Source organism: Amphibalanus amphitrite, unplaced genomic scaffold (genome assembly GCF_019059575.1).
Source record: "Amphibalanus amphitrite isolate SeventyFive unplaced genomic scaffold, NRLGWU_Aamphi_draft 000246F_arrow, whole genome shotgun sequence".
NCBI classification, from domain to species: Eukaryota; Metazoa; Arthropoda; class Thecostraca; order Balanomorpha; family Balanidae; genus Amphibalanus; species Amphibalanus amphitrite.
In genome coordinates, this window is record NW_024881741.1 from 593,306 (window position 1) to 620,935 (window position 27,630).

At 55.6% G+C, this 27,630-nt stretch overlaps 1 protein-coding gene across 6 annotated transcripts in view; it reads right to left on the reverse strand.

Moving 5' to 3' along the window:
• Nucleotides 1-27,630, reverse strand: part of LOC122386293 (rho GTPase-activating protein 23-like) — a 116,662-nt gene that overhangs the window by 63,695 nt on the left and 25,337 nt on the right. For 5 of the 6 annotated variants that reach the window (XM_043375359.1, XM_043375360.1, XM_043375357.1 and 2 more), the window contains exons 2-3: nucleotides 16,925-17,062; nucleotides 14,637-14,727 (exon numbers count right to left, since the gene is read on the reverse strand). In XM_043375359.1, coding sequence (XP_043231294.1) covers nucleotides 14,637-14,727; nucleotides 16,925-17,062 — 229 coding nt within the window. Of the gene's footprint in view, nucleotides 1-12,715; nucleotides 12,800-14,636; nucleotides 14,728-16,924; nucleotides 17,063-27,630 lie in introns of those variants that run through there. The other variant, XM_043375361.1, reaches the window with a different exon arrangement.

Genomic DNA, 27,630 nt, shown 5'->3' on the forward strand with positions numbered 1-27,630 from the left:
CACATCACAAGTAATTCGATGACATCGGGCGGCAGGCAGTGTTTAACATGGGACAAAGCGAGTAACATGCCAGTGCATTTTCTGACGAGCTGATCAATGTGAGAATCGAAAGTCAGATATCTGTCCATAACCAGTCCTAGATTTTTCGCTGTCCGGCACTCGGAGATAACTGACCCGCCGAAGTTGAGCCGAACTTCTGGAAAGTTTCGCAGCATAGCTTTTGTTCCAAAAACCATCAACTGTGTTTTGTCAGCGTTCACTTTCATAGAATGCGTCGAGAACCATGTCGATAACGCGTACAGGGTCTGCTCCATCCTACCAATCAGCGAATGAATGTCCTGCTTGCGGCCCGAGACTAAAACCTGTGTATCGTCCGCGTATTGAAAGATGGATGCTCCGTGAGAATGCAGAGCGAGGTCATTTGAAAACACTGAGAACAGCAGTGGGCCGAGCGATGTTCCCTGATAGACTCCTGTGGTAATGGGCAGGGAAGTTGAGAATTTAACATTCCCATCACAATCCCTCGTCTTAACCTGTTGGGTGTGTCCACGCAGGTAGTTCTCAAACCACGTAGTGTCGATGTTGTAAAGTCTGAGTTTCTCTAAAAGTACTCCATGATCGATCACGTCAAAACAGCGCGATAGGTCGATCAGGACAAGCAGCGAGACCTCGCCTGAGAAAAGCCACCCTGGGCACACCCTAGGGATGAATTTAAAACTCCGCGGGCTCTGGCTGGTTTCATAGGCAAAATAATGTTTTGAGACCGATACTAATTTATTCTGCGTTCTTTTCTGATCATATTATATCAATTTCACCACAAATTATTTACGTTATTAGTTTTTAGATGTCTTTAAAACTCGAGGCGTCGGGTCGGGCAGGGGTTCAAGATGACTGACACGCCACCCTGGCACACCCTAGGGATGAATATGAAACTCTGTGGACTCTGGCAGGTTTCATACGCGAAATGAGGTTATAAGACCGGTAATGATGTATTTTACGTTAATTTTTCATGCCTTTGCAATAATCTTACCGCCAATTATTCATTTCAATTAGTTTCTAAAGGTTTTTAAACACGAAGCGTTCGGCCGAGGGAAAGCCAAGATGAATGAAAGGATACCTTGGCACACCTCTAGGGATAAATTTAAGATACGGTATTCCCAGATCTGCCCAATACATGTTCTGAAGCTGGTAGATGGGATTAAGAAGGCCCTAGCTTTTTAATAAATTATCCCTCGCCCGTATAGGGGGGGGGGGGGTCGAACGAACCACCCCCTCGTTTTTTTCGAGAATAACTTGCGTAAAAAGCGGCCGATCGCGACGAAACTTTCAGGACCCTCGAGTCAATTAATTTGACACCTACTCTGAAAATCTCATATTCCTGACCCAAATGACCTTTGACGTGATAAGTAGTAGGCACAAAACGTCCTTGTAGTAGGCACAAAACGTCCCAGAGGCCAGAACACATGAGTTATACGGTTTCTGGTTTCATAGCGATCAGTTACGTCAACAAACTGCCCATCAGTGTATCATGATAACCTAAGATGACAGTGACAGTGTCACAATGATGACCACGCCTCACGCATTACACAGTCTGAGTCAACTGCACTAAATCAATAATACAGGACGACAGAATGATACCCTTTGCAACGGCAACGACAGGTTCCTTCCCACTTCCTTTGCTTAAAAAAGAAAGAAAACTTCTCCACATGGCACTAGTACCAAAGCCTGCATATATAGAGAGCTCCCTCACCCGCCCCTCCCCCACCCTCCTTAAGATATGACAACAGATTTCAACAGAATCATTGCATCTTCTGCTTCTTAAAGACCTAGTTCGCTCGCATGATGGCGACTGGCGTCGCGAGGATGGAGGTCCGCGGATGATCTTTAGGAGAAATATACAGGCAGAAGGACCGTCCTGGATCCGTGCCAGTAAGCATGAGTAGGAACTTAGCAGATGCTGACGGTAATATCTGCTGTCTGCATCTGAAACGGAAAGGAAGGCATTGATTTAAGGCTAGGAGAAGGATGGCCACTGGACAGTCATTCAATTGTGACAATGTATTTTGACTTGTGAGGAAAATGAAATCTCACTGGTTGAAGTAGGTATTCATTCTTAGCTGTATAAGAGACAAGGGTGATTCTTAACTTCATTAGTCTCAATCAAACACAAAGGTTGGGATAAAATGGGACGGATTTCGAAACACTTGGCGATCAGATGCTGAAGTTATAATTCTGCCGTATATCATCCTTACCTATTTGCATCGTCTTTTTCGGTTAGTTTTGGTGGTCAGGAATGGATTGTTCTTTTATTATCAGCCAGCGTAGCGTTACGCCTTTATTGCGAAAGTGATATAGGTTTTCACTTGTTTTTTTTTCTCATCCTAGATTTTTTGGTCATCATCGTCACACCCAACCAAAATCCAATTTTAGAACACTGCATCACAATCCCTCGCCTTAACCTGTTGGGTGTGTCCACGCAGGTAGTTCTCAAACCACGTAGTGTCGATGTTGTAAAGTCTGAGTTTCTCTAAAAGTACTCCATGATCGATCACGTCAAAACAGCGCGATAGGTCGATCAGGACAAGCAGCGAGACCTCGCCTGAGAAAAGCCACCCTGGGCACACCCTAGGGATGAATTTAAAACTCCGCGGGCTCTGGCTGGTTTCATAGGCAAAATAATGTTTTGAGACCGATACTAATTTATTCTGCGTTCTTTTCTGATCATATTATATCAATTTCACCACAAATTATTTACGTTATTAGTTTTTAGATGTCTTTAAAACTCGAGGCGTCGGGTCGGGCAGGGGTTCAAGATGACTGACACGCCACCCTGGCACACCCTAGGGATGAATATGAAACTCTGTGGACTCTGGCAGGTTTCATACGCGAAATGAGGTTATAAGACCGGTAATGATGTATTTTACGTTAATTTTTCATGCCTTTGCAATAATCTTACCGCCAATTATTCATTTCAATTAGTTTCTAAAGGTTTTTAAACACGAAGCGTTCGGCCGAGGGAAAGCCAAGATGAATGAAAGGATACCTTGGCACACCTCTAGGGGATAAATTTAAGATACGGTATTCCCAGATCTGCCCAATACATGTTCTGAAGCTGGTAGATGGGATTAAGAAGGCCCTAGCTTTTTAATAAATTATCCCTCGCCCGTATAGGGGGGGGGGGGGGTCGAACGAACCACCCCCTCGTTTTTTTCGAGAATAACTTGCGTAAAAAGCGGCCGATCGCGACGAAACTTTCAGGACCCTCGAGTCAATTAATTTGACACCTACTCTGAAAATCTCATATTCCTGACCCAAATGACCTTTGACGTGATAAGTAGTAGGCACAAAACGTCCTTGTAGTAGGCACAAAACGTCCCAGAGGCCAGAACACATGAGTTATACGGTTTCTGGTTTCATAGCGATCAGTTACGTCAACAAACTGCCCATCAGTGTATCATGATAACCTAAGATGACAGTGACAGTGTCACAATGATGACCACGCCTCACGCATTACACAGTCTGAGTCAACTGCACTAAATCAATAATACAGGACGACAGAATGATACCCTTTGCAACGGCAACGACAGGTTCCTTCCCACTTCCTTTGCTTAAAAAAGAAAGAAAACTTCTCCACATGGCACTAGTACCAAAGCCTGCATATATAGAGAGCTCCCTCACCCGCCCCTCCCCCACCCTCCTTAAGATATGACAACAGATTTCAACAGAATCATTGCATCTTCTGCTTCTTAAAGACCTAGTTCGCTCGCATGATGGCGACTGGCGTCGCGAGGATGGAGGTCCGCGGATGATCTTTAGGAGAAATATACAGGCAGAAGGACCGTCCTGGATCCGTGCCAGTAAGCATGAGTAGGAACTTAGCAGATGCTGACGGTAATATCTGCTGTCTGCATCTGAAACGGAAAGGAAGGCATTGATTTAAGGCTAGGAGAAGGATGGCCACTGGACAGTCATTCAATTGTGACAATGTATTTTGACTTGTGAGGAAAATGAAATCTCACTGGTTGAAGTAGGTATTCATTCTTAGCTGTATAAGAGACAAGGGTGATTCTTAACTTCATTAGTCTCAATCAAACACAAAGGTTGGGATAAAATGGGACGGATTTCGAAACACTTGGCGATCAGATGCTGAAGTTATAATTCTGCCGTATATCATCCTTACCTATTTGCATCGTCTTTTTCGGTTAGTTTTGGTGGTCAGGAATGGTATGTTCTTTTATTATCAGCCAGCGTAGCGTTACGCCTTTATTGCGAAAGTGATATAGGTTTTCACTTGTTTTTTTTTCTCATCCTAGATTTTTTGGTCATCATCGTCACACCCAACCAAAATCCAATTTTAGAACACTGACCACCAGTCGTTCGTCGGCGCCTATTGGCCGGCCGTCTCCGCACGCCGACAAAACACCACTTCCGACCACTTCTCCGGCTGCTGAGGACAGCTCTGATCGCTCCAGTGGCTCGGAAAACATCTCCGGCGAGCGGAGGACCCGCAGTGGCCGCGCTCCGCGTGCGGACTCAGCTGTTACTAGGCGCGACTTACTCGCATCAGGACACGAACTGTGAGCCAATGACAATTCCGTGAACTAACGATGGACCGCGGGCTAACGGACCGCGAGCTAATCATACAGACTGTGAGCTAAAACCAGGACACGGGCCGTGAGCTAGCGACGTCGGACCGTGAGCTAATGACAGACTGTGAGCTGACGAACCGTGAGCTAACGACCAGGACACGAGCCGTGAAATAACGACACCGGACCGTGAGCTAACGACACGACGGGTGACTCCCAAACGAGCCACCGACACCGCCAATCTGAGGTGCGTTCGGCCGAGGCACGGATGGCGACTCGGGTACAGTTGCGGGCAGTGTGTCCCCTAATGAGCGCCGCAGTCCGAGAATACGACCTCGGGGGATACACCGGCAGGACGGGCGACGAAGCCACTGAGGGCGCAGCAGCAGCCGAGGACACCCCCGGGGGGTCTGCCAGGCGGCTGCCGGTAATGAGCACGCCATCAACGGGCGGCATATGAAAGTAGAGGCTGCCCAGATCCTGGAATAGAAAAAGTAGCCCAAAGAAGCCTGCAATGTGCTGGAGGGAAATAACCAGCTCGTGCAGAACGAGAGAGGAGATGACAGAAGGGGGAAGGTGTGACGGCCACTGTTCTGGATATGGGTCGGGGTCAGCCGGATACGCTGTGTCCCCTGCACCGGCTGTCCACTGTCCAGGGATCTGGAGGTCCCCAGTGCCCACCGCCGCTCGCTGCCTGAGACAGAGTCGGCAGTAAGCATAATGCCACGCACTACCTACCCCCTGTCATAGAGAACACAACATCTTATCCGCAGGCCGCGATCCATACGGTCCCTGATCCAAGCGCACTGGATATTTATCTCCGAGATCCGGGCTATACAGCACACCAACTTTTTCATACCGACATTGTTAGCGACAAAGACACCATCAACTCCGGGCTATTGTGGGTACCTACTCGTTGACAATAGTGAGTACTCAGCGAGTTCAGGCGGCTTTCAGAGCGCAGTATTGGTACCGGCGACCGGCGCGGAATTTGGGGAATTTCATTAAGCATCCCGAGCTGGTCCATTATGGGTCAAGGCCGCCGGTTCGCGGCCCGTCGGTGCCGTCGGGGGAGGGGAGGAGGGGGCGGCTCACGTGACCGGCCGGCGCGTGCCAACTGGTTCAGGACGACCTCCGACCGGACAGGCGTGTGCTCGGCGTCAGAGAGCAGAGATAGCCGGCCGGCTCAGCGACCGCAGCCCGGAGACGATGGAAACGGAACGCGCCGGCCCAGTTAGCGGCACCGCCGCGCTGGTAGAGTCTCAGTTTACAGGGCGCCCAGTCCTTTGATTCCGTGCCATTACATATACAATGAATGGAGAACACAAATAAACCACAGCAGCTGTTTCGCGGCGCGGGCCAACGCGAGACAAGCTCGGCACAGTCCCGAGACATGATGTCACACCCTTTGGAGGACATCACCCGGCAGAGGAACACCCTCGGCACATCCCCCCATGGGTCTGGCGCCAGTTCACTAAACGAAACACCACGACACGGCCGGTCTCCTGCCGAGCAAATCCAGCCGGTGGGAGCGGACTGGTGAGCAGAAAACACCCCGTGTAACACACTCTCTGTGTGAGAGACACGGCCCCGCCCTGGCCCCCAGCCAGCGCGCCGCGCCGCGCCGACCGTCCCCCGTGCAGGCCAGTGACGTCAGCGCCCGCTCCGGTGACGTCACGGCCGCGGCGGGGCATTCGGCGCCGATAAGAGCTGAAGGGTGGCCCATTAGGCCGGGCGCGCACCTGACACCGGTCATCGGCCACTGACGGCTCGTCCCCGTTCGGCCGCAGACGAGTGGACTGCCGGCTCTGACCGACCGACGGACGGCGGGCGGGGGGGGGGGATCAGCGCGGAACCTCACACGGCGGACACACAACGGCGGGTCCGGGAGGTTCCCTAAGCTGGCCCGCTTTTCAAAGTGCCGATAAAAACGATGGATCCTACTTTGAATTTGATGATTGTTCTTGTTTTGCCTTCGAATGGATGCAATTCTTCTCACGGCCAACATATTGCTACAAACAACCGTCAGACAACGGTCGCGTCATGATTTAAAGTCAAATTCATAAAGGATTGAATACTAGCGACATGACATGGAGGTCTTCAAAGCTTGATCAACCCTCTGTTTTGACGACCCAGGACACCACTCGCATTGATTGACATAAGGTCAGACATCAGAGGTGACATCAGTCTCGTCAGCACCTGGGCCCATGCTTGTCCCAAACGACAAGCGTCCATCAAAACCTCCAGTAATTCACTGACACAGCGCGCAAATGTCGAACCCAGCGCTCACTGGCATTTTGATTCATCCCTATCAGCTTAAATATTGACAGTTTATCTACATTAAAAAAACGAGTAGCGATTACTTTTCCGTCAGACAGGTATGTATTTTTGCGAGTGCCGATCGATTTTCACACTTTGGTCGGGCTCGCAGATGTTTACCACCTTTGATAACATCGGTCGGTCGTTGATGTGTTGAGCTGAGCCCGCTGTGGCCACCTGAAGGGCTGCCGGCTCCGGTAGATCCGCTGGACCCGCCAGGCCAGGAGGCAGCGTGACGGGCATGCCGGCCGTCTGGGCCGCCACGGGGCCAGGGAGGGCGGCAGAGGGCCGTACACTCGCCGGCAGAGGGGCAGAGGGAGCTGGCAGAGGGGCAGAGGGAGCTGGCACCACCCCAGAGCGCCTGAAATAGCGGGCCGACGCCGGCCAGCCCCCCCCCCCCCCCCACTCCCCCAGAGAACTGGGCGGAGGGTGTGAGCGGAGCCCAACAGGTGGTCGGACGACAGTCGGACCGACCGACCGACCGACCGGTGGACTGTCCGATAGTCCGACCGACTCTGTACGACCGACCGAACGACAGTCCGACCAATCGTCCGATCGTCCAACATACAGACCGTCCCACTCTGTCCGATCACCGACTCTGGTTGACCGACCGAACGTCCGACCGATAGACCGACCGACCAAGCGACCGACCGACTCTATAAGACCGACCGACCGACAGTCCGACCGACCGATTCTGGCTGACCGACCGAACGTCCGACCGGTAGACCGACCGACTCTAAACGACCAACCGACCGACCGAACGTCCGACCGGTAGACCGACCGACTCTGAACGACCGACCGGCAGCGCAGACCTTGCAGTGTGGGCCGACACAAAGCCCCGGGGCGCGGTACGCTTTTGTCACCGGGCGCCGCGCCGGCTCCGGAAGGTCGCTAGGCGGAATCGCTAACCAATTTAGCCGCGCCGACTCGCGCTACAAATGTCACAGAGCCGATTCTAAATGTCGCCACTTCATTAACAGGAAGCCAATAACTGGGCTACCCAGGTGAATGGGATTTAACAATTTAACCCTCGCATGTGTGCGGCGTTTTCCAGCTTCTAATGTGTAGGGGGGGGGGGGTCGGTTGGACCCCCCCCTTGCCGTTTGGCCCCTGATCGAGCTAGAGCTTCGCGGAAAAAACGAGCGTGTTGCCCGTGACGAGAGGAAGCCGATGATACCCAATTTTAAGGTCCTAGGTCATTGGTTGACCTTCCAGGTCAGGTCAATGACCCAAAGTCGGGAAAATCGGGACCTGTTAGAAAGTCGTAAAGTGTGGCTGCTAAGGGGTTTTTCGGGGTGCTGATCACGAATATCGTGTTAGTTTTGATCACAGATGATGTTTTTAAGCATTTAGACCAGGTCAGGTCAGGTCAGGTCAGGTCAACCAGTAGGCGTCTTGACGGGTATTCGTAGTACGTGTCAACCGCCTCTGACAGCTTCGTAACATGTTACGAAGGCACCAAAACTACTTCGTAAATGTTCAAATGGTTGCTAAATTCGAATTCAGCTCCAAAAACTAGCCTAGAAACATGTACAGCTCGAAAAAGTGAACCGAGGTCACCCGAGGTCACCAAAGGTCAATGACCTGACCTGACCTTCAGGTGACCTTGACACCCACCCTAATGCATGGAAGCAACATCAAATCACATGTTTGAACGTTTGAAACCACGAAAAGCTTGCAAACGCGCGGCTAATGCGAGCCGACATACGCAGAATCGCGATTCCGGCCAAACATGGTCTCGGAAAAGAGGTCACAGGTCAAAGGTCATTTGGGTCAGGGTCATGAAATTTTCAGGGTAGGTGTAAAACTGATCAATGTGAGGGTACTGAAAGTTTCGTCGCGATCGGCCGCTTTTTACGCGAGTTATTCGCGAAAAACCATGGGGGGGGGTCCATCCGACCCCCCCCCCCCCTACACATGCGAGGGTTAAAAGGAGCGAACCGTTAACGGGAACGGCGACCTAATATGAGCCACTTGTGAGCCTACCAATGGACATGCAGCACGCAATGAGAGTAATAAATCGATGTCAACCTTTGAGAGAGCGTTCCCACTTGACACAATTTGATATCCTGTCCATGCCATATTCTCACACGCACCTGTAGTACAACCAGTCGAGCAGGAAGCCGACCCGGAATATCCCCCGGGGCAGGGCCCGCCGGGAGTACCGGCCGTCTCTGTTAGCTAAACACCGCGGACCGTGCCAGAAATACCCGGCACGCACGGCAACCCAGCCGACGCACGGTCTTGCCGAATACCAGATTAGCGCGAATTTAATCAAAAACCCGACTTTCGATAAACTGTTATTTATACCTATCAGTGGGTAGGAAATTGTCTGAAGTTATCGGATAGAACCTTATTTTTAAGCCACTTTACCATTTGAGGACTTATATCCCTGCCGAAAGTAGACCCACGCTCCGGTTCCTAAAATCGGGCTATGGTACTGATAAATATGTCCAGTTTTCAACGTAAATTTTACGGAAGTTTCGAGAAGATATATGAGAAAATAGCATATCACCGGATAGCACAATTCATGATGAAGCTGTTTCTGCTATCATGGTAGCTTTTCAATGAATGGTTTTTGAGTTTAATGAGTTAGAAGAAGAGCCCTGCATGTGTATCGTTCTCACGATAGTATTTAATAAAGAAGTTGAAAAATGTCAAAATGGATAAAAATGGATATGACGAATAGGGCATGGCTGAACTCTCCGTACCTTTCTGAACATAAGCGAGCAAGTTTCAGCTGCCAGTTTTTGCCTATTTGCCGTCAACTCAGCTTTGAACATGTCTAGTCGGCCGCCCTATGTGACCTGACCAAGGTCGGGGGCGGCGCGGTCGGACAGGCTCCAGCTTAATAAACTATCTCAAGCACACGAAATCGTGATTTCATGCACTCCTTGCAAGGTCCGATGCTTCACTTATGCATTGTTGGTCTTACGTGACGTCATTTATGACGTCACTAGGGTAATAAGAGTTTTTCGTCAATAACTCCCGATTAAATTGAGCTAGCGAGTCGAGAAAGCCACCAATGGACTCAGGAAGACTTGCCGAATCGAATGATATACAACATGACCTCCTTCAACCAACTTCGTGATATGGAGGACTCTGACCTGACCTTGACCCACGGTCAACACCTTAAGTTAACTTCAGCCGAACAAAAAGTATACCATTCGACGCGCCTGAGTGAGGCGAACATGATGATACCAAAATTGCGGCTCTGCGGCATTTTTTCGCGAAGTTATTAATAAAAAATGAATCCGCGCCTGGCTCACTTGACCTGACCTCAGAGGTCACAGGTTGGCCTGAGACCTTAAAATCGGATACCAGTCGCTGCGTCTCGTAACGGCGCACACGCTCGTTTTTTTTCCGCGGGGCTCTAGCTCCATCAGGGGCGAAACAGCGACGGGGGTCGTACCAACCCCCCACCCCTTCGGCCGGCGCGTATTTTGAAAACCAATAAGTCCGGCGAGGGGTAAGTGTCAGTTTTGGAACCAGAGAACCATTTTCAGTGGATCCGAGCGGCGCTGGGATTAAATTCGCGCTAAACTGGTGTTCGGCCACACTGTGCGACGGACGAGATACTGTCCAACCGAGCAGCCGGACGAGGTATGTACTGGGCAGTGGGCAACCGAGCAACAGAACGTCCAGCCTGCTTACCAGACGAGATGTCCAGTGGACCAACCGGACGAGTTGTCCAGCCAGTCTGGTAGACGTAGTCAAACCGACCACCAGCGACCAGCGAATACTGGCTTCCTCAGTCCGCCAGCGCGCACAGTCCAATCAGACTGTAGTCCACCAGTTCTGCCGTCGCCCTCGGGGGTATCGCCTCTCACCTAGCGGCTCCTACCCAATCATAACCCGGACCGCACCAATAGCTCCGATAACACCCCAAACTGCGACACCGGCCAGATACAGCCGATTGCTAATCCCTGACGATGACAAGGATCTGCGACACACTGAGCTATTTAAGTCGTTCAGAACCGACAGCAGCCCTTTGTGGGTGTTGCAACTTGCAGCACCTATCGTGTGGTTCAGAGTCTAAGCTCGAGAGAGCAGAGTCGCCGCTATCTTGTCCGCCCCACTCCCCAAAACCACAAGCCCGCCCTCCCGGAGGTCGATAAACAAACAGGCGCGCACATATCGGACCGTTTGGATTCGGTCTCGGCGCTCTCCGCGCCCGGTAACGGTCAGCTCCGATATACGGACGGACATCGGAGGTCGACACTCCGGCCGGCTCGGCCCCGGTCTGGACTGGAGCTGCTGCGGGCTCACTCAGAGCACACCGCCCACAGTTCACCAGCCGCGGCGGAGGTGACGACCGCCCCCAGCCCGCAGAGGACAGAGGTTCGACTGCTCGCAATTCCGTCGGTCGACAGAAGACAGTGTCCCTCGGTACGCCCAACTCAGTTCAACCCTGTCATGTCATCGACTCAGGTCCAGACGACCGTCGCCCGATCGATATACAAAGTTGGAAATGTCACGGTCGAGCTAATAAAACAGCCGTCAACCGTCATCCACTTCCAGTGGTTCCACACCTGGGCAGCGGAGCTGTCGCCTGTGACGTCACTGCCCCATGGGACGAGTAAGACGTCACTCCCCCTGGGTCGTGTGTATGACGTGACTATCGACCATAGTGTGAGTGACGTCACTCTCCCTTGGGCCGTGACCGTGTGTATGACGTCATTCCTTGGTCCCAGCGGGTGTGGGTGACGTCACGCGGAGGGCTCGCTCGCGCCAGAATTAGGTCCTGGCAGGCGCGCGCTGCCGGCGGCACCGCGGCCGGTACGCACGGTGGCTGTTACTCGACACCCTCAGTGTACACGCGCTATCTCCGAGTCGGCAGAGACGTGGGAAACGGAGGTCGAAAGTCACCACATCAGGAAAGGTAACGTAGCTGTGCAGAGTGCGTGATGCAGCGTCATGCATTGTGTTTCCAAGGGACAGCTGGGTGCTGGGTGCTAGGGATACCCGCACGCTCCAATAAACAGGAGCAGGACTCTGAAAGGAAAACGGCTGGTAGCCACGTCAGCACATCTGACTGCACATGGCTGGGTTATTGAGCACCACAGCAGCAGTACTTCACTGAAGCTTCCAGTCGGTAGAGCGACTGGGACTATTCGCAATAGCCGCAATGGTTGAACAAGACTGAAGGAGGCTCGTGCCATAGTTCATGAGAGACGAGTCACGACTCAGAGTGAAGCACATTCAGTAGCGCGAGTCCAGACGCAACGTTTCAAAGCAAAATTCCAGATCAATCCAGATTGACACCGGGGTCCAGGGATGGCCCGGTGTCAGGTGGGAAGTCAGCCAGTCCTTCCACTGATTATCAAATAGGAGCGGCGACCGGTGATCAGCAGACGGTCGGTAGTATACGCCAGCTGCCGGCGCCGCCAGGTCAAATATACAGGCCGCCGAGCCGGGCCCGATCGCCCATTGTGGCCGGCAGGGAGGGAGTTCGGCCGGCGGCACGGAAAGGAGGACCGGCAGTCTCCTCTGGTGGTCGAGTCCGGCTCGGAAAGTACGGCACGTCGTCATCTCAGCCGACCACGGCTGCGGAACAGGGAGAGGTCGAAATACGATAGGATGGGCAGAGCTTAAAAAAGCCCGCTGGAACTCAACAAGAGAGACAATCGTCCAGACCGAACAGATGGACTGAACTCGGAGTCAGATGCCTTCAGCTCCAGTAAGTCTCAGTGAGCTCCAGTCACCTCCAGTCCACAGTCGTCGCAGTCGTTACTCAGTGCACCCCGCCGCGGCCGGTTCCACCACCCGCCCCGCTCCCCGCGTCCGGCAGAGTCGGCCGCCCCATTCACCTGTATGTGTCCCGGGATGGTGGCCTCCTCACAGAGCAGTCGACACCGCCCGTCGCACCGCGCGCCGCCGCCGCCGGGCCGCCACTGCCGCCGCCGCCGCCGCCGCCGCCGCCGCCGCCGCCGCCGCCGGCACCGTGCGCACCCTGTTGGTGTTGGAGCCGAGCCGCGACGCCAGCAATGCAGACGGAAATAAATGGCCGACGACCAGCGCACTGGAATGCCGCCGGCTGCAGCGGCCAGCCGACGGCGGGCTGCTCCGCGCGCCAGGTCGGGGCGCCACCGGTCACCGCGGTCACAGGTCACCGGTCATAGGTCACCGGTCACTGGTCACCGGTCATAGGTCACCGGTCACTGATCAGTCGGTCGCCCCAGGTCGGCATCCCCGGGCTCCCACCATTGCAACTAGCAAACTGAGGACACCAGATAGCGCAGGCACGTATGAAAAGACAGGAATACCGCGGATAAAATCATATCCACCTGGACTACAGAAGGCCGAGCATCGCTGTTCTTACACCCGCCGAGTCGCCGACACAGCCGAGAGGAGTCGCGCTCCGACGCAGACCCGATTCGCGGAGCTGACCGAGCCAATCTCCTCTGCCGGCCCGGTGGGGCTGTCTCTCTCTTCTGCCGATACGACGGCTGTCTCTCGCCGACACGAGTCGTTACCGGTGCGTCCCCGGTCGGTCACCCACGGTACCGCCGCGCTAAATGCGCTCGCCAATAGAGTTTGGACGTGGCGTGGCGGAGTGCCGAGTCCGACGCGATGGGGCGCTGGCATGGAAAAAGCCGCCACGAATAGACCATTCAGACATATAGATCAATCAAATGCAGCACCACTATGTAGTTTTGACGAAATGGATGGCAGGGCAGCAGTCCGACACGAGATGTTAGTTATTAGCGAGACGAGTGATCATTAACGAACCCCAACTGAGGCATCATCTCCAGCGGGTTTTAGCTAAGACCCAGGTGTGTTTTGCATTATACGGGTTGAGACCTCCGCAACCTCCTGTGAGCACCTGTTTTCCCCATCCCTGCTGGCATTTCCCAGCATCTTACTCATCCCGAGCAATGCCCGCAGGCTCGGCGTCAGTTATGGAGAGGCTGTGTCGACACTAATAATGTGCGCTGCTTGCTTGGAGATACTGCGTAACATTGACCCGAGTTATTGAGCCCGAAGAAAAAGCCATGGAGTAGCCCCGCCGCGCTGCATACAGCAATATTCACGCATCAATGACCCATACCGAGCGCGAGCCACAAGATGAACAGAATGCACTCATGTGGATTGCGGCGATCCTAAAAATGTCACATACAGATTCATATTGCACCACAAAGAATACCGAGACGCTTATTGCGCTACACCTTATTGAGCCAATATATGAAGCAAGATGAGCACACGAAGACAAGTTGCCAGTAAATTGGGTTTATTTTCGTATCAAAACGCCGAGAAAATGTAGGAACCGAACCACGCTTATATGGCTGGCATTACATCAAATTAATTTACGAAGAGCGTTGCAGAAACGTGATCACATTAATCCAAAATAGACCAAGATACGGCTTCAGCAAAGCATATAGAAACGAGAAAGAGCGTCCATATCTTACTCGCTAAATCCCAAACAGTTCGGAAGACAAATCCCAAAAGGCAGCATCACAAGCTACACTGCATAAAAATAATTCGAAAGTTGCTATTTAGATGCCTGCTGTCTCCAAACTCACCAATTCCCAATTTACGTGGGCCTACTTTTGCGGCAACACCTATGCAATATTAGACATTAAATGACATACGAAGTCCCACCCAACAGTCCCAGCATATTTTACCAGGTGACATTTCCATCTGTGGCTAAATGATGTTTAAACGCGATGAAAGCGTCATGTGTCAGTGACAATAAAGAGCGCGATGCGGGACGGATGACCGGGTACTCACCAATCTGAAGACCGGCGTGGTACGCCGGCCCGCCGGGCGCCACGTTGCTGACGAATATGGTCTCCTGGAACCCGGGCGGCTCTACCTCCACCTGCGGACGCATGCACACACACACAGTCAGACCCAGAGGAACAGGATCAGAGCAGAGTCAGAGGGCGGACTCTACCTCCACCTGCCAACACACGGACACACACAGTCAGACCCAGAGGGACAGGATCAGAGCAGAACGGTCAGAGCAGAGTCAGAGCGGCTCCACTCCGACATGCAAACACGAGAACACACTCAGACTCAGAGGGACGGGGTCAGAGCAGCAGCTGCCGGAACAGCTAACTCACAACGAGGGCGAAGAGACGTTAACATCGGGATAACGATGACACAAAAGTCAAAACAGACGATTTACGGTGGGGTTAGTTGAACCGATTCCATGACCTATCTCCGGGTGACTCCATGGCGTCATACGTGTCCACTCAGTGACGTCAGTTGGGGTACACGGCCGGCCAACTGGCGTGACTCAGGCGGGGTCACTGCCGCCGGGCGCGGGTTCAATGCGCGACCCCTTTGTGACTCAGCGGTGCCAGTCTTTTGGTGGGCCGGCCGCGGGGAGATAAATGAACAGCAGCCACACGAAACAGGCGTCAAACGAAACAGACCCGCACTGACGCTCAGTTCCACAAAATGAACACATGAATTAATGACGCCCAGTGGCTAAATATGAAGCAACTGGCACGGTTGGTGGATCATACGTCCGTCAAAGGGACAGGGGCAAGGTTTCCTCAAATCACACTGACAGTAAAAAGCACCCTCGGTAGGGCTGCAACTCTGCCGTGATCTATCGCTGGCACAGAGGATAGGCCATCATAGACAGCCGCCGAGTCTAGGTATGACTCAAAGCGATTCCAATGCGGTTTTAACATCCCCTCCGTCCCCCTCCTAAACACAGCCCTCGGCGGTTTGGGAATCATCAGCCCCGGTAGGTCTGAGTCGGCCCGCGGCCCTGGCGGTGCCCTCAGCACGATACACCGCTGCGCGACCCTCGGCCACAGAGATAGCGGAGCGCGGTGACGCCGTGTGTTTGAGCAGACGGAGTGCGATCCGCTACGGACTATCGCCGCAGACAGGGGCTGCACGGGCTCCGGGGTACGGCGGCGGATATCGGGGACGGGTCCGGTGATGTCCCCCGGGATGGGGGGTATCGGTGCGCGCTGTCGAGGAGTTCTCAAAAGTGATGGAGCAAATTTTCCAGCTCTACAAGTTCGGCCTCACGCCAGAGCTAGCATGTTCGGTTCTTATCACGCTCATAACGAGGCAAGCAAACCTGACAGCGTGTCAATACTGAATGTGAACTTTCTGTAGGTATAAAACGTATGCTTGGAAACTTAACAAAGTTGAGAAACAATGTTCCGACATCCATTTATGCATCCGACACAGATATATTAGTGAATTAAGAATTTTGGACGGCTAGGAATTGAATGTATTATGTACAGTATCAATTGACCATTGCACACAGAGGTCTACCGAATGGATCCTTGCTGGCAATATGGTGAATAGTGGTGTCAATCGGAACTTGAATCTTCGGAATTCCGATTTTGTCCAATGTCCAATTCGGAATTCGGTTGGATAATGACGGCAGGCGTTGGACATCTTTGGACAATCACTTGCTACACCTCAGCATTTTTATAAAGCAATCGTGTTTAACACCGATTGGCGAATAGAAAGCTCAGCTTTTGAGATGATTAAATTAAATTAAAAAATTAATTATTATTAAATAATTAAATAATAATTAAAAAATTAAAAACACATTAAAGCTCGCAATAGTACATTTAAACCAGATTGAATAGCAATGTTGAGTGTAAACTATTGCGTAGGTTTCGGACATCTTTGGACAAATGGCTGGCTTGGACATTTTTGGACGGACAATTCACGTAAGCATTGGAAATTGGACGGACATTGGACATACATTTTCTGAAACTGACACCACTAATGGTGAATAATAACAAAGTTAGGTGGGGTGAGAGTCAAATCATAAGGCGGGAGGTGATTTAAATAATAATCACCCTCAAATGTACCACAATTCGTGAAATGTACAAACAGGAAATAAGGAAATACCCTATCAACCAGTAAGCAGCAACCTAGACATTTCGATAATCGTGTATCGAAAACCTATACTGCAATAGCTACAAAAGCAGAGCAGCGGCACAAGACACATTACAAACCCCTCCTCCGTTACCTTCAAACCCCCCTCCCCCCCTATCCCGTCCCTGCTCTGGCCGCGTGGCACACATTCTGACCTCGCCGTCCTCCGGATAGGCGATGAAGTGTCGCAGGGTGAATCCGAACCCTTCGTTGGGGGAGCGGCGCTCCAGCACCACCTGGCGGTAACGCACCGAACCAGCGCCCGAGCCGGTGGCGTCGCTGGCAGCGAGACTCTGAAAAGGCAGAGAGAACAGACGTCAGCTCACGGAACACAGCACAGGGAGCACAGAGGTCAGTTGACTGGGCATTGGTCACTTGTTACTGTACAGCGATTTACACGGATTAATCGAAACCGTTAGTCACGAAGTTGGTCACCGTGACTCGCCGCTGGCCGTGACACGGAGGGCAGCCAGGTCTGTCGTGAGTTGGTGGTTTCGAGGGCCAATGGAGAGACAGAGAGGCAGCAGACCCCGTTACCACCCCTCCCTCCGCCGCCCCGCCGCCGGCGTGCGTGAGGCAGTAGTGAGTTACTGTCTCCCCCCCCCACTCCGATACCTAATGGGCCACTCTGCAGCAGCGCGCGTTGCAGCACCCCCCCCCCCTCCCCCTACACCTGACCTTGACTGAGGTCACACGAACAAGCGCTCTGTTTACCGCTCGCACGCGGAAATCACGCCGACAACCACGTCAGTACCCGCAGACAGGTAATGATAATTGTGTTATGGCAAAACGGAAAACAACGCGCTTGTTTGAGCGGGCCCGATCAGCCGAGGCCATTGTCAGATCGTTCTCCACTCCGGTGAAATAATAGCTGTAAATATAGCCGCGCTCCAGTTATCCAGGCTACGGCAGACACAAATACAACAAAGCTCCTGCCAAGGAGATCAAACAGCCGTGTCATTCTTGGCCATTTCTCCCCGTATATCTCCCTACGATACTCCCGTCGGACCAAGAAATAGCATCATTTCCGCCGGTGGCATTACGTCATCAAAGGGGGTGGTGAAGTCAGCAGCACGCCGCTGACCTGGCCCAACCGGCGCGGGGGGGGGCGAGGGGGGTCCATGTCCGGTTCGACCCCTCTGACCGACCCACTGACCAATGAACTGCCGTTGGTCATTCAGTTAACAATTAACTTGCGGCCACTGACCAAGGGAAAGACCAGTGCTCAGTAGCCAGAGATGAAATCCGGTGGTAACCGTGGGATAGAAGGTGCGCCTGACCCCCTCCCCCCCCCCCCTGTCACCTGACACCTGCGATACGGATGGGCCGAGACAGTACGAACAGAGACTGGCGAGGGAATCGAAAAGGAAAGTGACATTTACGCCCCGTGAAGCAATTTATACAATATACCAGGCGCCCTTACAGTGAAGCCAAGATATCCTAAGTCCTAACAATCGAACTGGTTTACAGCACAAATTCACAAAATGGCCAAGCCAATCCGAATTTATCATCAATGCAGCTATAACCATTAGTTTTATGTCGAGACTAAAAATACACCACCGACGTGTCGGCGAGCACAGCAACACTACATCACGAGCTGAGGCCAGCCTAAGCCGCTTTCATCGTGTCTGATTAAGTCCCGGCGTCATTTGATCAGGTGGCGGTGCGGGTGATCAGCCGCCGCTAAATACCAGCCCATTAGCCGGTGGCTGGGAGAGTCTCGAAGGACGCCAGCGGGTAGTGTCTGTGTGTTAGTGTCTGTGAGACACAGCGGTCCGCGACTCTGGCCTACGTCTATGACTCGGGCTCGGTACCGTGAGTCGCGCAAATCTGACGGGCAGCAGCAACCACATAGGTTTAGCCGTAAGATACATTAAACGAAAAGACCAATAGACAGCCTGGGACCAATTCAAATAAGAGACCAATCGACCCTTGGGAGCGAGCTCACGATCCATCGAGAGCAGGAGCAGGGACACAGCGATTGAGTCGGGGCAGCCCGCGTGGCTGACGGAAGTCATCCGGCTACTGTCCAGCGGTTAATCGCATGATCAATGGTGATCGACGAGTCAGCGGACCGTTCACTGCGCGAGCTGCAGCATCAGCCAGCAGCGGGCGCCTTCCCCGCGGCGGAGCGGAGCCACCAGCACGCCGCTGACGGCTCTGGCATCCGCCGCTGCATTCCCGTGTCCAGCGGCGGCCACTGAGGGCGTGTTGCCTGTCCAGTCCGGAGTCGTCTCGGCCGTCCGTCCCTCCACCCCGTGCCAGTCTTCCCGCCGCGCCGGCAGCCGGCCAAACACAACCACCGCAGGCCGCGCGGCGGCGCACCGGGCGCGTGCAGCGGCGGGCCCTGCGAGCGGAGGGTCGTCTCGGCACGGTCTGTGTCGAGGTCGCCGCGTCAACACGCCGGGGTCTGTCCCACTGCTGCGGGGCGCGGAGAGCGTGCATCACCGCCCTGCAGACCGCGCACCGGCCGCGCGACGACGTGACCTCGGTCCAGTGACGTCACCGACCCTGTTCCGGTGACGTCACCGCCGCGCCGCCGTAACTGTGCCACCACCAGCAGAGCGCGGCCTTGCCGCTGTTGTGGCTCGGCCTTCCGGTCACAGGGGAGAGAGGCAGGGGTGGAAGGGGAGAGGAAAGGAGCGGAAGCTGGGTGGGCACGCCACACCAATGAAGAGGGCCGGTTTTTAATTTCACAGGAGTCTTGATCCTTGCTACTCCTACCACAAATGCCAAGTGGATAGTTCGCCGGTAGCTATCGATGGCGATGCCGTCCTGCATCTTCCCATATCATATGCCAACTCTCGCGGGCTCCTTATCTCTCATGGCACATACGACAGCACGCCGATCGAATAGCGTCATCGCTCCAGTTCTGAAAACCGTCCAGAAATGCCCCCACCCGTCCCTCTCCGCGGTCGGTGAGTCGTGCAGAGTAGGGTGAGACAGCTGCCGACACAAGTCGCCAGGAATCCACCGCCCAACACCGCGGCACGCGTTCATACGGCGGAGAGGCGGCGCGCCCCGACCGACCGATAATTCGGCCGACAGATGGCAGTGCGGTAGGCGCCTGAAGGTAGGCTGTGCCGCACGGCTCATGGCGCCTGCAGTTAGGCTGCGCCGCACGATTCGCGGCGCCCCGCAGATTCAGCCGCCCTTGCTCGTGTCGAATAAAAAGACCAATGATACTGAGAGACATCGACGAGGCTTCCAGCATTCCAAGGCACCTAGCGTGTGCGCTTACCATTAGACGCTAACATACACCAGGTTCTGACGTGCGGTTAAACCAGTCGGCAGTCGCTCCCGTCCGACCGTTTGCGGCTTATCCCTTCATCCGGCTACCGCTGATTCCTATCACATTCCTGCCGGCCGCCATGACCCACATCTTTCCGTTATCTCTCCCCTTCCCGGCGGCTCCAGTCGGCGCGTCGCCGTCCGTCCCGTTCTGTTCCCCGTCGCGCAGATCAGTGAGTCGGCCAGCCGAGCGAACCACCGCGCCGGGCCCGCGAGGCCGGCTAATCCCACCGCTCTCAATGTAATCCGGCGGCTCTGAATGCCGTCACCGGACGGGGCTTCGGCCGGTGCCGCGGCGGCGTCATCACGCCGGTCGTGCGTCATCGGGCACCGTGCGGCGAACAGAGGAGCTGAGGAGACCGGTCGACAGCGTCCCCCAAAGCCGTCACGACAAGGAAACTCGCAGGTATCCGTAATTCCGTAGACGAAGACACCTCCGGCGGCGGTCCCTGATGAGCATTCGGCGAATCCAGCGCAAATGCGACTCATAAGCGACGCATATGCGAGTCCTCTGGACTCAAGGCAGTGAAAAGTCGCGAGGTGAAGCTGGTACGGCCTAATTAGCACCGACCGAAGCAGGTGATAGACCAGAGGCGGTGCCAACGTGATGAGATCGGAATGTAAGGATGCACAATGAAACGAATGGAAAGACGAAAAAGGACGAGAGACTACGTGTCCGTAATAATTCATTTCCTTAACGCAACGTCCTACCAACCCTACTCTATCACTCAGTCCCTTGTCCTCACCAGCAGCCCACCAGTACAGTGTCCCACCTGTCCTACCCTACTGCCCAGCACCCTGTCCCAACAGTTCAGCGTCCCACCCTGGATGACGTCACCCACCACGTTCCGACAGCGGGCACGGCACGGCGGGCGAAAACAGCCGGTCCGACGCCCACCGAGCACCATTCCGGCAGCAGTCAAAGTGATCATTTCCGCCCGCTCCCGCGGCCATCATTTCACCGGGTCCGCCCGCTGCCGCCCTTCCGACCCACAAAGGTCACGGCGCACGTGCGGGGTCAACTGGAGGTGACCTCGGCGTGACCCCCGGGCGGATCGGACGTCCCACCGCCGCCGGCGACACACACACCATCGCCGCGGGCCCGCGGACTGAGACTGACCCAGCCAGCCGCGCGCACTGGGCCGGGGCGGACAACAGAACAGCGCGGCCGGCGCATCCGTCTTCGTTATCCACCGAGCGCCTTATCGGGAGATGTCAGCGGCCGCCCCCGCCCCCGCCCCCGCCGCCCGGAGACAGGCGGCACTGGCCGGGCGGCTACAAGGAACCGACGCGCAGAAAAGAACTACCGTCATCACTCACACAGTTGGCCGCGCCGAGGGCTCTAATAGATGGGTCGGAAACTCAAGGGCGTTTTCTCGGTAGGCTGATAACAGAGGCTTCAACAAAACTTCACAGATTCAGCTGAAGGTTTCCGGGATGAGATGTGCAGTAAGTAATGCGAAAGAGTGTGATCAGCATTGATGCATACTGCAACAAACAATATGCATGTTAGGTGCCATCTGTTTTATCGTCCACACATCCTGCTTACGGCACACACATATGTAGATGCTCTATTCCCTCCTAACGCGGGCGGCAGAGCCGGTGGTACGGTGTGCGTCGGGGGAGGGGGAGGGGGCAGCGTCGACCGACACACAGGAATGCGGCCAGCTGGCCGCGAACCGGCGACCCGTCGGTGGCTCCTCGGAGCGCCGCCCACCGACAGAAACATAGGACTAGGCCCGGGGCTGTTCCGAGCAGCGTCGGTAGCGATGGGAGAGATGGGAGCAACGAGAGCGAGCGAGAGAAAGAGAAGAGAGCGACGGGAGAGAGGAAATATGAGACAGACGATGGGCCGGCACAGGCTTCAGCCGACAGCAGCAGCCGCACTCATCGGTACACACGTCTGAGTGTTTCCTTAGCGCTGGTAGGAAAGGATGAACAACCAACTCGACAAACGACCGCAAAAACAGCTCAACGGTCTGCAACAGTAACAAACAGCCGGTCCTACCGCTCCCGTTTCGTCAGAACGGACGCCGAGCCGCGGGCGGGCGCCGGTCGGAGGAAAACAGCCCTCCGCGCCGAGCTCCCGTCGGTACCGATGTTAGGGTCGTCGTTACCGACATAAGTACCCGCGAGCGGTGCAGCTACGGCGGGCGGCGCGCTCACCCCGGACGTGCCGGGGGCGGGGGGGGGGGGGGGTGAGTTGTGATCGTCCTTGGCAGCACGCCGTAAAGAACGCCGCCAGCTGGGCACGGCCGAGCGGCAGACGGCCCGGCACGCCAGGGACCAGGACTGCCGGGACGGCAGGACGCCGCCGCTGCAGACGACGGAGGCGGAGACCAAGGCACACACGATCGAGTACCTATGTGTCACAGCGAGGAGCGGCGGCAGCATCAAAAGGAGCATCGAAAGGAGGCACGACGCCCGTGATGACAGCAGAAATAGAGCGGTTAGACGTATCTGCTACAGGTGTGTTTGCGGGCTGCGGCAATGTGTCAGCCGCCCCAAACCGAAATGAATTGCATGAGACGACTTTGGACACTAATTCTCTAACAATTCAAGAATTTCCTGACTCAATTCAAGAACATTGGTATCGTGTCTGGAAAATGTTGATGCAGCCTTGGCGCATCCGTGTCTATCAATGCAGTGCTTGCTGATGCCTTTTTGATCATTCCACGCCTGTAGCCTTCCCGATTGAACTATTCATGGCGCCTGGAGAATGACCAGTCGCGGCCATCCATGAATTTTAAACGTAGGCAAATCAGCGGCAAACATCGTACAAGCATTGATGCATAAAGAGGCGCTCCTGGTGGTCACTGCGACGCAGCAGTCGTGAGCAGCAACCAGAGGCTCCTGAGGGGACAGAAACGTCTGGAAAACCTTTGGCTAGCCCTACCAAATCAACGGAGACACTGCGGCCGCGGATCACATCGAGTGACGGTTGGTCCGTCCACCGCGCTGACTGTGTTCGCTGGTGTCCGCCGTGTCCATAATTGTCCACCATGTCCACTCGTGTCCTATATTAGCGTGCCCGGCCACCGTGCCGTCCCGACGGTTGGAGCGGAGACAGGCGCTGACGCGCTAATGATCGATGATTGTCGGCCGTTCGACGAGCCGCCGCTTCCGCCGAGCCGTCATCAGAGCCGTCACCAGAGTCAGAGCCGTCATCAGAGTCTGATGACGGCCAGGAGCCGGAAAGGCGTGTCCACCGCCATCGGCACCGGCGTCGCCCACCGCTGACCGGACAGCGAGCATAGGCGGGCTCGTAAGTCGGAGCAGTGGGTACGGACGGGGCCAGACAACGGACACACTCAGGCTGACCGAGAAGGGACACAAGCGGAACTGGTCAGCAGACAAGGGAGAACTAAGCCTGAACAGAAGAATCACAAACAGCATGGACTGCTCCGACTCAACAAGTCCAAATAGTCGCAAAGCTGGTGGATTCTATTCCTAACCCGGCCGTTCGACGCCAGACAGGGTCTACCACCTAGCGGCGGCTGCGCGAAGCTGTCGGCCGGCGGACCGGGAAGGATATAGCCAGCACAGCGCGGCGAAAAGGTCCGCGACGATACGGGATATAGTGCACCTGGCCGACCGGTCGGCCGACCCGGACGGGTTCTCATGCAGATGAGGTGGTCAGGCCGGAGCCGTGTGTCGCGTGCCGTCCGACCAGAGTGGACGGAGACGCAGCGGGCCCACACGACACGCCAGGAGTACTACGGCACGAGGTCACTCGGTCCCACAATACAGCCACTTGGAATGGACGCCAGCCTGAGCCTGATTTATACGCACACTCCATACCTGCGCACCGGAACAATGCTGACACGCGGCCTCATACGGTCAGCGCGATTAGCCCCCACCGTACTTGGTGTTGCCCCGGAAAGGACGACCTCGCCGACCTCGTCACGGTTCTCCGGCCGCCGCCGTACAGCCGCCGCGGCCCTGAAGGGGACCGGCGGCGCCCTTGCAGCGACCCTGACCGCCCCGTGCAGATGGACGGCCGACGGGGCGCCGGCAGCAGCGGCCGTCCATCCGCGCCGTGACCGGCCTTCCAAAGACTGGTGGACCGGCGGGCCGCTAACGCAGCGCACAACCAGCGCTGGAGAGCGGCTCGGCTGACATCGCCCTGAATCCGTCCGGAAACCTGGCGACATTCTCCGGAATCGACAGCAGTCGTCAGTCACCGCAGGTCCACCCAAAATGGTCCATCCCGGCGCTCCGGAACGCCTCTGATACACTGAGACGGACCCCTGAGTGTCGTCTCACTACATTACACTGAACGGAGCTCCTGACGGAACCTAGGACGGGCTCCTGACAGACAGCAACGGCTCCTCAGGGAACCCAGGACGGACTCCTGACGGACTTGTCACGGGTAAAAGACGGACTCTTGACGGACTCAGGACGGACCCCTGACGGAATCCTGAGGGGCGCCAGGCCAGCCGTCGCTCGGCTCGTCACCTGCAGCGGCTCGCCGCGGCGTGCATGGCGTGCGCCACTCTGTGCTGTCACACAAACTGTTTCCCGAAGGCGCCAAGGCCAGCCACTTTCCAGCGCCGTGGTGGTCGGGTGTACAGGTGAGATAGCGGCACCCAGCGCCGGTGTCTGGCCGGCCCGGGTGTACGACGTGTGGAGGCTACGGGCCCGGGGGTTATTGACGGAGAGGTCGGCGCTTCGGACGCCCGTCTCCAACTGAAAGTGGTGTCTCATCGCGATAGAACCGAGCAAATCCGCTAGGATAATACAATGGATTACTAACCTATAGAATCAGTGCTCTAATGTCAAATTAGGTCGCCAGATTGCAGAAGCTGCAACGTCGTAATACTGTAGCGAATAAAACCAGCATTCAAACAGAAATAGCCACTAACAGGCAACCGGCAAAACAACTAACCGTAGCAAATGTATAACGGTACAGGATGTGTGATTATAGCATCATTTGATAGCGCATTCAGCCTTCGCCTCCGCTTCTTATCTTTATTTCTGAGAACCCACGCCGGTGCTGTCTGCGCCTCTCATCTTTCCTTCTGGGAACCCACACCGGCGCTGCCTGCGCCTTCCATCTGTAATGGTTCTCGCCTACGCACGCTGCACACGATAATGGCTAAATGAGGATATCAATGGCCTAGCTCCGTGTAGCAGAAAATTAACTCCTGTCGATACCAATCAAAGGCGCATCATGACCGCCTCTCAAGCTTCTTCTGTGACAGTTAGGGGACAAGGTCTGCGTCTTATCATCGCTACCATCACCTCAGCTCTCACAGCGCCGCGACGACCCAGCTCCCCTCCCCTCCCGCCACGCACCGAGTCTCAGCGGGGATTGATAAACGCGAGGGAGGCGAGTTTTTCCTTCGTCACACCGCCTTTCATACAAATCCCCCAGTCTCCTCCCTCATACGTCCAAAGTCGCTCCATGAAAGGAGACGCCAAGGCTCCTATCAACGCCTCGATATAAATTGGACCTCTGCTCGCTCACAAAAAAAGGGATCCATCTGACACGAGCGACACAGAGCACCCCAATCGCTCGCGCAGGCAGCCCCGACGACCGGGCTGCCTCCCGGCGACCTATCGCCGACCGAGCACCGTCTCTGACTCTGAGTCAGCAGTCTGAGGCGGGACCAGAGTCCGGTTACTTTGGAGGCATCCCGGGTCCCGCTGTCGAACTATCACACCGATATGACAATCACCGGAGACGCCGCTGCCGATATCAAAGGCATTATCGCTACCCCGCGACGGCCGGAAAAAGGTATGACCGGCGACTGAAGCAGGAACAGGGGCATATAGAGACGACTGACGAGAAATGGATACTGACTGGAAGAAAGACAAAGTCAAGAGGCAGGAGCAAGGGCAGGGTTACAAGCAGGAGTAGAGGCAGGGAATAGGGATATGGATAGAGAAAGGGACAAGGGCACCGATGTAGTCACAATCACAGACGGAGAAAGCCAGGCGGCAGCCCCGCAACAGACCTTGCTGATTCGCCCTGGCCTTTCTACGAGGAAAACGTCCCGCAGCGGACAGGGCCACGTGCAGACCGCAGCACACGCGATATCGGGGAACTGACCGGCGTGACGACAGCAGCCGGTGCGGTGCCGGGAGCCGGGAAACAGGCAGACACGAGGCGGCACGGAATGGAACAGCTTGTGTGGTACCGGGACCACGGAGTCAGGGAGAAGGGCAGCCGGAATGGGGCGCCAGGAGGAGTGGTGCCGGGAGCGTGGAGACAGACGGCTAGTGTGGTACTGGAACTTTCTGCAAGAGCAACATGGCAAAATGAGATTGCCAAAGCAGCGAGGCAGAATTTAGTACGAAGTGGGATATCGAGTAATCCCTGCTATGGACGGTGCCGGGATTCAGCGGACGAGACAGGCCACCACCTCACCTAATTATGATGGGCGGAAGCGGCGTGGGAGACGAAGATGGGGACGGGAAGGTCTCGAGCCGGATGACAAGCGAGGTCTGTGACCGTTCCTATACCGCGACTGTAAAGTGTGGACAGATTGGCCGCGCTGTGCGATGAGAGGGACCACCCCGAAATTAGACGGCATGAACATAGGCATCAACGGTGTGAGGCAAACGCATTGGCGGATCACACGTGTCCCGATACAGGTGGGGACCACATATACTCGTACACACACCCCACCGCGGCTGCGGGCGCGGCTGGGCGTGCCCGACTACCGCGGCTGTCACAGCGCCGTCAATTCTGAGACCCGATCCCAATAACAGGGAATAGAGGTCATGTCACCAGCGCCTGGTGATAAGTGCGAGAGGTCACAGTTAATTAATCTCCCGGAGGCTAGCAGATTCCAAGCACGGTGTTCCTACATAACCACGGAACTGAGCACCACCGCGCGCCGCTGTCGCCGCCTCCCGCTCCGACACTGGGGCGCTGGCGGACGTTTCGCCCGGCGGAGGGCCTCCACCTATCTCCGGCAAGCCGCCGGGGCCCTGTTTGTGATTGCGGCGCAATGGGGCGCGGCGATTTACGGCGCGGCGCGGCGTGCTGCGGCGAGGTGCGGCGCGGCGCGGCGCACGGCGTGAATGGCTGTCACGTCTGCGCACCACTAAATTAACGGCTGAATCCAATTACTGCGCAAAACATGTGCGGGCGGCGGGCGGCAAAAACTGACGCGCCGCAGTAAATTCGAGTCCATCCGGCTCGGCTCGGCGCTGATCCCCGCTGAACGGGCCGGGGCCGGGCCGGCGCGACCCGCTCGGCCGATTGTGCCAGTCATGAATGGTGGAGCGGCCGGCGGTGGGGGCGGGGAGGGGGCGGGTCACCGACCCGGCCACAGCCGCCTGCAACCGGCCGGCATGATGCCGCTGCCCGGTGGCGCGGAACTGCCCGTCCACCGCTGTCATCCCCGGCTACCGGTGGGCCCGGCCTGGTGAGCGCCGCTTCCGCCCGGCGCGCGAGTCACTGTCACGAGCAGCGGCCTCACGGACCGCTGACAGCGGCGATCGACACCTCACGACCCACCAGGGAACGCTGGGCGACAGAGTGGTCCGCCGCTGAGGCTCAGGTTTCCCAATTTACCGCCGCCACGATCCACCGACACCGCCCGCCATTAGCCCGGAA